Source organism: Sebastes fasciatus, chromosome 3 (genome assembly GCF_043250625.1).
Source record: "Sebastes fasciatus isolate fSebFas1 chromosome 3, fSebFas1.pri, whole genome shotgun sequence".
Taxonomy (NCBI): domain Eukaryota; kingdom Metazoa; phylum Chordata; class Actinopteri; order Perciformes; family Sebastidae; genus Sebastes; species Sebastes fasciatus.
This window is the reverse complement of record NC_133797.1, coordinates 37,056,222-37,066,753: the sequence shown is the minus strand read 5'-3', so window position 1 is coordinate 37,066,753 and position 10,532 is coordinate 37,056,222. Positions and strand designations below refer to the sequence as shown.

At 37.8% G+C, this 10,532-nt stretch overlaps 2 protein-coding genes across 4 annotated transcripts; one reads left to right on the top strand and one right to left on the bottom strand.

The window, feature by feature from the left end:
• Positions 1 to 500: 500 nt before the first annotated feature.
• LOC141765366 (ecto-ADP-ribosyltransferase 4-like) lies at positions 501 to 3,770 on the top strand. The gene is made up of 2 exons (XM_074631425.1): positions 501 to 907; positions 2,054 to 3,770. Exons 1-2 carry the CDS (start codon positions 830 to 832, stop codon positions 2,966 to 2,968), a joined length of 993 nt encoding a protein of 330 aa, XP_074487526.1. The 5' UTR covers positions 501 to 829; the 3' UTR covers positions 2,969 to 3,770.
• A 1,926-nt stretch (positions 3,771 to 5,696) lies between these two features.
• On the bottom strand, positions 5,697 to 9,446 carry LOC141764962 (SUN domain-containing protein 1-like). 3 transcript variants are annotated; one of them, XM_074630687.1, is made up of 9 exons: positions 9,307 to 9,446; positions 8,407 to 8,500; positions 7,942 to 8,207; positions 7,712 to 7,806; positions 7,456 to 7,579; positions 7,223 to 7,341; positions 6,918 to 7,085; positions 6,734 to 6,823; positions 5,697 to 6,549 (listed from the first exon to the last, which is right to left on the bottom strand). In XM_074630687.1, the coding sequence occupies exons 1-9, from the start codon at positions 9,329 to 9,331 to the stop codon at positions 6,442 to 6,444; spliced, it is 1,089 nt and encodes a 362-aa protein (XP_074486788.1). In that variant the 5' UTR covers positions 9,332 to 9,446; the 3' UTR covers positions 5,697 to 6,441. The 3 variants fall into 3 exon arrangements, with proteins under 3 accessions (XP_074486788.1, XP_074486789.1, XP_074486790.1); XM_074630688.1 differs by having other exon boundaries at positions 7,223 to 7,326; XM_074630689.1 differs by having other exon boundaries at positions 5,915 to 6,549; positions 7,942 to 8,198; positions 8,397 to 8,500; positions 9,307 to 9,326.
• Between the last annotated feature and the right edge of the window lie 1,086 nt (positions 9,447 to 10,532).

Sequence of the window (10,532 nt, the reverse complement as noted above, 5' to 3'; positions counted from 1 at the left end):
AATGGATTTATAATCTGAATGTGATGCATTTCTATTCACTTAAAGTTAATAGTTCCTCAATGTATGTTCTGTGTATGGTGTGCATGATATCCAATACATATGCCAGTACAGCACACTCAAAATGTCTATAATTTCCAGACTTCAAATTGTCTGTTAACAATCTTTGTGTCTGTAATAAGGTAAAATATCTTGGACATTTCATTACTGAAGACATGACAGATGATGATATTTATAGGCAATGCCGCTATAGATGTATGCACAAGCAAACATTCTCTCACAGAAGTTTAGTATGTGTTCAAGATAGAGTGAAGATGTCTCTGTTCAGAGCATATTGTACACCACTGTACTGTCTACAGCCCATTTGTGGTCAAACTATAAAAAAGTGAGCTTACAGAGACTTCAAGTTGCATATAATGATGCAGTGAGAATATTACTCAAAAGACCGAGATGTTGCAGTGCAAGTGAAATGTTTTATGTCTGCAGGCATAAATACTTTAAAAACTGTCTTAAGAAATCTCATGTACAAATTTATATGCCGGTTAAATGACTCTGAGATTGAAATAATCTTGCGGTTGTCTAACATAAGATTTAACACTACACGGTACCAATCACAGCGGTGGAGGCATTGGTATAGTTCTTTATATGTGGCATTAATGTATTTATATTTCTAATCTATTTTAATCATGACTTTTTATTGTGCATCTTGTAATGTAATGTTTTATATGTAATGTCTTGTTTTTTATCTGTACCTTGAGTCTGCAATAAAGTTTGGATTGAATTAATAGGCAGGAATAATAAATGCCTGTTTTCTTTTTAGGTATCTTCAATCATGATGAAGGAGAGTATGTTGATGTTTATCGTCCTTTGCTGCCTCTGTGTGAGGATAAGACCTCTGAATGCAAAGACGGTAAGATAATTAATGCATACAGTAACATGCCACTAATATCCACTGATTTTACAATATTTCACCATTCTGTAAAAAATACTTTTGTATTCTAATTATTAGTAAAATGTCTTACGCATTCAAAATGATTGATGACGATGAAGTCTGAAATTGACCTAATTGAATTTGATTAAGTTGATCAAGTTCTTATAGTCATAAATCGGAAATAAAAATGAATGACTGAATGAATTAAAATGAATTGTAAAAGTGTGTAAGGGTTTATAACATTATGATCGAAGTATATGATTCTGTTCTCATGCTCTATTATGACTCATAAATTGTTGCAGCAAATTTTGTGTTGATACCATTTAATATTTATTTTGGTGCTAAATTTAACCATTTTTTAACACTGGAGAATTAATAAAAAATATCAATAATTCCTCCAAAATACCACATTAAGACACCAAGACCTTGAGGAACACCATAGAAAAAGCCATGCTGTGATTTTGGATCAAAAACTTTGGACATTTGGAGATTTCTGCAAGAATTGAATTTTTCGGCGATAGGACGGCAAGCACGTCTGTTGTGTAAACTGCTCAGAAACCCCCTTATTGTCAATCTACCTATGCAAGTCATCCATCCTCTGAATGTTCTAGGTCTGTAGTTTGTGGCTGTAACAATTCATGAGGCTGTGATTATCCTAGAGGTCACCACAGGTCATTTCATACAGTGCGGTCAGGTTTCAATAAATGGTCCCACTACAATGAAATTGCTACTATGGGGACTAACATCATCACACATGAATACAGTTGAACTCATTGGATCCACAAGAGTCTCAGCTTTACTGTGATACCCATTTTATGTAATTCAAGACTGTTTAGGGACCCCATGCAGAAATATTCAAATACACCATTTTAGAATAGAAGGAAATGACCCATTTATACTGCATGCAAAAAAACTGCATGTGATTATCATAAAGTGGGCATGTCTGTAAAGGGGAGACTCGTGGGTACCCATATAACCTATTTTCATTCATATATCTGGAGGTCAGAGGTCAAGAGACCCCTTTGAAAAATGGCCATGACAGTTATTCCTCGTTAAAATTTAATTTAATGTTATTTTGTAAAATGCATTATCTAAATAAAACTACATGTTCTGTTTTTTCAACAGTTGCCTGAACATGACACCATAAAGGCCCTGTTGAAACGCTCTGATGTCCAAAAGGTCGATGTTGAGACATCCTCTCCACAGGAGGCTACAGTGGACCCATCTTCAGCATCTGAAGAGCCTGTAAATGTTCAGAATACCTCCGTTCAGGCTGCCGTGCAGAAAACCACAAACGCCTCGCTGAAGGCAGCAGTACAGGTCCCGTCAGGTCTGTCCAGGCTCATCAGAATCCCTCTCAGCTTGTCTCTGGACTCCGTCGATGACATGTATTACGGCTGCTCTCAGAAGATGCTGATCAACGTGAAACGCCACTACCTCCCCAGGAGCACCAGGGAAGGTCTGCACTCCACATACACAAAGCTGTGTGCCCTCAAAGCCATGAAGAATAAGGACATGTATGACCCGCTGTCCTGGAATCACTTCAGGGCTCTGTGTGCCTACACAGCGGGGTCATACGACGACCTAAACCGAGCAGTCCGTAGGGGGAAGGCTTCCTACAAGACATCGTTTCAATTCCACGCCCTCCACTTCCTGCTGTCTGACGCCATCCGGCTCCTCAAACTCAACCAAAGAAGCTGCTTCACCACCTACCGGAGGAGCAAACTGCTCTTCATCGGGGAATTAGGACAAACCATTCGCTTCGGCTCATTCGCCTCCAGCTCCCTCAACAAGGACTTGCGTCAGTTTGGACGGAGGACCTGCTTTGAGATAGAAACATGTTTTGGCGCCTACCTCAAGTCCTATTCCGAGTTTGACTCGGACGAAGATGAAGTACTGATTCCTCCGTATGAGATGTTCACTATTGTCTCTGTGAACGTGACGGGAGAGAACGACTTACACTGTGATGCTTTCTACAAGCTTGAGACTGCCGGGGTTTACAGCAGTCTCAACTGCCAGGCTGAGGACCTTTATAATTAGGAGGAGTGTCCAATTTTAACACTATATCAGTTTAGCTACTGTCACCAGATCAGCAACATGTCTATTCTATTATGCTTCACTGTCTTGAATTCATTAAAACAAATGTCTATTTAGAGATTGAGAGTTCATTCTTGACCTTTGAAGCAAAACAGTCGCACCACAACGACCATTTAGTAGCTGTTCTGGAGCTTTAGATTGTATGACATCATCTTCCTCAGCAGATGGACGTAGCCCAGTTGTCATGAAATTAGTGATGTGTCGGACGCGAACGAGCCGGCTCAAAAGAATACAAAGTTAATTCATATGCTTTATTTCCATGTCTGCTGTTAAATATATGATAATTAGAAAATAACTTCTTTGAATATGGACTTCTTCTTTTTCAATAAGTCACACAATGGTGAGATTTGTGCCTGATCAGATGTGTCTTCTATTAGTTTTCCACCTCCGATGAAGAGCAGACGCTCCTCAAGCCTAAGGGCCCTATTTTAACCATTATATGCTATTTTAGCATACAATTATTAAATCATGTTTATAATAAAGTCATTTTTGATAAATTGAGTAATTTGGCAGTAATTCCAAAGAAATTTCAAATAGGTTACTTGCTAATTATCAGCTAATTACTATGAAATTTGCGGACCTATAAAATGAAATGTTACCAAAATCGTTAAGAAAAGGTAGTAATACCACAGTGTAAAAATACTGTACTTAAAGTATCTAAAAGTACCGTTTATTATTATTATGCTGAATGGTACATGTCTTGATGCAGTACTGTAAACATCACATTAATATTGCAGCTGGTTATGTACTGTATATATATGTATATGTATATGTATATGTATATGTATATGTATATATATATATATGTATGTATATATACTGTATATCATAATGTATTAGTTGATTCAGATTATTAATACACAATATAAATCTGCAAAGTAACTAAAGCTGTCCAATAAATGTAGTGCAGTAAAAACTACTTACAACCTTTCCCTCTGAGATGTAGTGGAGTAGAAGTATAAAGTAGCAGAAAATGAAAACACTCAAGTAAAGTACAAGTACCTCAAAATTGTACTGTACTTGAGTAAATGTGCTTAGTTACATTAATACTAATATTGCAGTGACATGTATGCCCGGCTGACTGACTCCTGTCAGTGGAGTGCTGCTGCCACCATGTGTTTAATGGGAGGTTCTGCACACAGAAAGCTGGAGGCAACTTATATAAACTTCTTAAACAAATCTACTTCTGACAACACTTTAAGCAATAGGCGATGCCACTGCTGAATCTCCTGGCGACTGCTTCTCCTGCATTGAGACACCCTCCATCACGGATCTGGTGGAAATGCAGGTCGAGCATGTGCAGGCAGCAGCATGGAGGCGGGCCGGTCCAGCTTCATAGTCGTGGATCTTTCTTCAGTGTCAGCCTCGTTTTCACCAAGCAGCCAAATTAATACCCTCACTTTACAGATTTGTATTAAACAGAGCAGTCGCTGTTTTGATTATTTATGTTTTTATTTATCTGCACCATCCTTGTATTTTTCACTCAAACACAAATGGTGCAGTAGTTCAAGACTGTTCTCACAGTTTGGTACCTCAAATTACACAGCTTCTTTTCATTTCATTTAAAAATGTATTTAGAACATGTAGAATACAAAAAAAATAAAGAAAAAGAGAATGATCATACCAACAAGTGGACAACCAGAAAGAAGTAGTATTTACATACAATGAAAAGCAAAAGAAAAGCAAATTGTCAAACACTTGATGCCTTGATTTATATATTCGAAAAGGAGTAAGAAGAAGTACAAACTTATTTAATCCCACCCCTTCTCCATAACTCATTCATTAATAATTAACCAGCTTCCTTATTGAGCCATACATATACTCTAATTAAATGTTCTTAAATTTGTCTACTATAATTACCTTTTATCTCTGTCATACAGAAATATGAATTAATTACTGATATAATTATCCTTATCAAACTATAAATTTGTTATCAATCCAGAATACCAATTCATTACTTATAATATAACTTAATCACAATACCAATTACTTACTTATATATTTAACTTAATCATATTGACTAGTTATCTTTTCGTATATGCGCATATTATTATTGATAATATACAATTTATAATATACAATATGCACATGCAATACAACATGCAATACACATACACACACACACATATATATATATATATATGTATACATTGCATATTGCACTACATGCGCACACTGCACACCACATACACATATACATATATGTATACATACGTATATATATATATATATATATATATATATATATATATATACAATACACAGCATCTGACCATGAATACATTATTCTAAATTTGATTTTGAATTTTAAATTTGCATTATTCTTTACAGAAAAAATAGGAAGATAGACTAATACAGAATAAATATTAAGTAACCAATAAATAAATAAACAAACAGTAATAGATAAATAAACAGTAACCCCTGTAAACACCTTGTGATTGTCAAACCCCCACTTCATCCCTGTACCTTGTGAACATCATGTCTTTATACCTTATTTTAAACTGGTTTAAGTTTGGACATTGCTTTAGCTCCACAATGAAACTGTTCCATAGTTTCACTCCACAGATTGAGATACAGAAACTTTTCATGGTTGTCCGAATACTGTGAGTTTTAAAATGACCTGTTTAAATGTGTTACATACTCTGATGGTTGGAATCAAAATTCATCAAGGTTAAGTTTTTCAAGTTTATTTTTTATTTCATATCACCTGAATCTGGCATTTATGTTGTTTGTTATTCAATTTGTAAATGTTAAATTATATGTTGGAATTGTTACATGATCAATAATGTGCTTTTGTAAGATGGAAGAATGATATTTGTATGTTATTTTATACTTGTATCAAGTTCACTGCACTTGTGGGTTTCAAATAGATGATAAAACAAGCAGAAATATTTTTTTGATTTTTATTGAACAATAATCATTATTATTATTTGTGTATGGGAGGAAACCAGAGTACCTGGTAAAACCCATGCATGCACGGAGAGAATACTCTACACAGACATAGGCCGATCACCAGTCCTTCCTCTGTGTGGCAACAGTGCTGATCACTCTGCCACCGTGCAGCCCTCAAACTATGGAAGTATGGTGAACACTCACCACACCTCTCCCCAGCAGGTGCGTATGGTGAACATTCACAGTACACCACACCTCTAACCAGCAGGTGCGTATGGTGAACATTCACAGTACACCACACCTCTCCCCAGCAGGTTCGTATGGTGAACATTCACAGTACACCACACCTCTCCCCAGCAGGTGCGTATGGTGAACATTCACAGTACACCACACCTCTCCCCAGCAGGTGCGTATGGTGAACATTCACAGTACACCACACCTCTCCCCAGCAGGAGGTTTGCTGGGAGAAAGTATGGTGAACACTCACAGTACACCATATCCCATATAGGAGCAAACACCGTCTTCTATATGGTCCCATAGACCCTGAAATTGTACACGCAAGTGTAGTCAGGATTTCCCCAGTTGCTCTCGACTTGCAGTTTCACGTGGCTGAAGACACCTGCTTCCTGATCCTGAGAGATAGAGAAATGAACAGAGAGAGTTAGTTGAGCACAAACCGAGAGGATGGGAAATAAGGGATATAATGAGTAGCCTACAATGAGGACAGACAAACTGTAATTCTTATGATATATTAGCTTGTGGGTGAAATTTAAAAAATGCATGTGCATGTGTTTCGTTGCACGATGTAATACTCACAGACAGTTTGAAAGTCTGCAATGACTCGCCGTCCTGATCATAAAGAAAGGTTCCTAGTAGGGTACCTTCATCCTCTTTAGTCTTCATGCCCTGCAAGAGAGAAAGATAGAGATCCAGTTGAGCACCTTGTTGTTCTCCGTGTATGTGACGTCTGCAGTGTAACAATTTTAAATTTGTGACTTACATAGACAGCAAACATCTTTGGGGCGCTCGAGATGCTGTCAGTTGTCACGGTCTTTGAAATGTGACCCAGTGTCACATGGCTGATGGTCACTGGGTGGGACAGGGCTATGACTAAATGTCCACGCTCACCATCAAATGGCCAGCAGCGTCCATCCACGATTGGTCCTCCCTGAAGAATGAAAGAGTATAAAAAAAAGTTTAGATGGTATGAGGTATAACAAAATAGACAGTAAAACAATCCAAATCATTAGATGATATTGCCAAACCACATAGCCATGTGTTTTGTGTGTATTTCCTAGTTCCTACCTGAGTCACAATACTTGGGTCTACAGGTCGTCTCCAAAGAGATATCAGGGATGAAAGAAAACAGGTTGGTCCGGTGCATTGGTATGTTTCCGAGGACAATCGAGCTAAAACAAGGGCCCCTGCACACAAAAACACACACAAAGAAAGTGAAAAAGGGATCTCAAAACTAAAAATCACATGTGTGAATTACAATCTGACAGATAAAAATGATGAGGGTGATTTAGATGTCTCACCTTGCGACTCCAGGGCAAAGTTGAGCATAGTGTCCCCTGGTGGCTCCTTGACCCACTTTAACCTCAGCACCTCGTCCTGCAGCATTCTCATCCGCTCCCCCATCCATTCATATGTGCTCAAGGCCTGTAAGTGACAGGAGATTCATTTGAATGGTGGATGTTGACATCATTGTGTGTTTCAACATGTAGGTGAGAACATATTTGGGCTGTGATTGTGTTTTATAGGTGCACATTAAGAATAAAAAGAAGGTCATACCTTATCCCGCTTGGTTGATGGGAAAAGTGACGCTGAGGGTCCTGAGTCAAGAGAGTTGCTGTTCATGGATAGAGCCAGGGTGAAGTATACAATTCCTGATGGATGGAGAGAAACAAAGTATTGGAGAAACAGGTCAGTGATGTTTAATTCAAAAGACAGACACTCTACAGTATAAAACACACAAGCTGATGAACAAGATATGATTGTTTGTAGAAGGAGAGATCGCTTACCAAGACACACGGGCAGCATGAAGAACAGCCAGCGAATAATGCCGTTCCAGCAGGCCCCGTTGGCCCCGCTGTCCTTGTTGTCCCCGCTGGCCTCTTTGGCCCAGCTGGCCCCGTTGCCCCCGCTGTCCTTGTTGTCCCCGCTGGCCTCTTTGGCCCCGTTGGCCCCGTTGGCCCCTATGGCCCAATTGGCCCCTATGATCTCGCTGGCCATGCTGATTCTCTTGGCGATGGACTTTCTCAGACCGTCTGGAGAAAACCTCCTTTTTCTGAAAGTATTGTATAATGAAAATGAGAAAGAGTGAGAGCTTTGAAGATGTATAATGAAGAACTTATGACTGTTAAACACATAGCCTGTGTATGCTACAGAACATACTGTATACAAGCATGACTGTGACACACACACACACACACACACACACACACACACACACACACACACACACACACACACACACGTCAGCTTACTTGTACGTAGCCGTCTCCTTGTAGGAAATGACTGGTTTTCCTAGATGGTCGTAATATCCTGCGTTGGTCAGTCGAACGCTTCTACGTACCGTGACTGTAAACAAAACAAGAGAGCAGAGGAGGTGGTCAGTCACTCACTGACACAAGTTATGTCATACACTTTGACTTTTCTAACTACAACACTTCTACTGTAAGAAGCAACTCGGTGCATGTCAATAGTTTTGTGTTTTTGAGTGTGAGACACACAGAAACCAAAAAAAAAACACTCTATGTCAGAGATGTGTGGATTCAACTGAAGCCATTTTTGAGGTTGTAGTTTGTGTTGGATGAGCCTTTTAACCATCTTCTCTTCTTTTTGTGAATATAGACTGCTGTTTATTTTCCACATAGTCATACAAGTAACTTTTTCTTTAATATTTATAATATAAATAATTATATTTATCCTCTTTTATTACTTTTCTCAATGTCAGTTTTTGAATAAGTATAAATTCAATCAGTGCTCCATTACTGCCTAACCCAGTTGAATAGAGGCTTACAGGAACTACCACCTGTGCATGAGTCATTAAAGAAAACTATTTGACCTAACATCAAGTTGAACATATTGTTGTTGTTTTTTTGCACGATTAGAAACTTTGCAGTTATATTAGGAAATGTGCAAAAGGGAATTCATGTCCATGACTGGATTACATTTTCTCGAAAAGTGTTTCTAACATTTTGTCAAACTGCATTGGACAAAAATGATTAGAAACATCTCTCTCACACAGTCTGAATATTAATCTCTCAAAGGTAGGATTAATCACGTTACATATGAATATGTTCCAACAGAAACCATACAGAGGTATTGCTGCTCTGCTTACTGAGTGTGTGTTTCACAGATCTGTGATAGAAACAATTCTTTACCTTCACTTTGCCTGTTTGATAACATTGTGTCAATGAAGAAGTGGATGTTCAGCGTTGAGTTTTGGTCTCTTGGCGGTTTTGCAAGATATTTTGCTCTGAGAAAACAAGTGAAGAATAAGCTGAGTCCTAATCTTACTGAATTCCACAATGGCAGTGATGCGTCATAGAATTCTAGAATGACATCGTAGAACATAGAACACACGCGCACACAGCAGCGTGCAGGGGCGCCCCGGTAGCTATGGCAACCATCACTGTCACTAAGATGAATAATAATAATAATAATACACCAGCACCATACTTATCTATTACCACTAATCTACAGTCATTTTAGCTAATACATTATTAAAAACATGAATTAAAATGACATTCAATGACATTTTTATTTTTGTATTATTATTGTTTTTTTTGTTATGTGTGTGTGTTTTTTTTATGTGTGTTTTTTAACTCTTCATTCTTTTTGTCATTGTTATTATTGTTATTTCTTTTCTTGGTTTTGTTTCGGTTTTGAATGTTGAGGTTGTTTTCTCTAGTGTACTTTATGGGTTTGTCTGTAAGCTCATCTACTTAAAAGTTGGTTTATAGACTGTTGTAACTACGAACAGTGAATTGCATGTATGAAAACAGCCTTGAAAAAAGGGAAAAAATAAAGTATATAAAAAAAAAAAATGATAAATCATTTTTAATTTTGCTCCCACAATACTTAAGTGTTTTTATTATGCAAAAAAAAATGTGGACATGTATTCACTGCGTTCACAGGACCTCTTTGTGCTCTCTGTCCCAAAAGCTCGGACAAAAATTGGGGAAAGGGTTTTTGCATATTCTGCACCCTCAGCCTGGAATTTGCTCCAAAATGACCTAAAAATCAAGGAGCTGGTATCATTAAATATTTTTAAATCTAAAATGAAGGCTTTAGAAGCAGACTTTATGGCATGCCAATGTTTTTAGCTCCCTTGTTGTACAGCTGACTCCCAGAGAAGTTCCTTTTTGTCCCCCCCATTTGTCTTTAGAGAGTTCTCTTTTAATGCAAATTGTAGTGCTTTTAGTGTTTGTGAATTGTATTTTATCTCTATTTGTGTCAATGTGTCTGCAACTTTGTGTTCTTGCTGCTGACCGTCTTGGCCAGGTCTCCCTTGGATAAGAGGTTCTTAATCTCAATGAGACTAACCTGGTTAAATAAAGGTTAAATACAAAATAAATAAATACATTCTTAAATCAATCACACCAAT

Coding starts and splice junctions, on each gene's coding strand:
- LOC141765366 (XM_074631425.1), top strand. CDS start 830: ATGATGAAGGAGAGTATGTTGATGTTTATCGTCCTTTGCTGCCTCTGT. Junction 908..2,053: donor GACCTCTGAATGCAAAGACG/GTAAGATAATTA, acceptor TTTTTTCAACAG/TTGCCTGAACATGACACCAT.
- LOC141764962 (XM_074630687.1), bottom strand. CDS start 9,331: ATGTTATCAAACAGGCAAAGTGAAG. Junction 7,580..7,711: donor CATCAACCAAGCGGGATAAG/GTATGACCTTCT, acceptor TGTCACTTACAG/GCCTTGAGCACATATGAATG. Junction 7,342..7,455: donor CTTTGCCCTGGAGTCGCAAG/GTGAGACATCTA, acceptor TTTTGTGTGCAG/GGGCCCTTGTTTTAGCTCGA.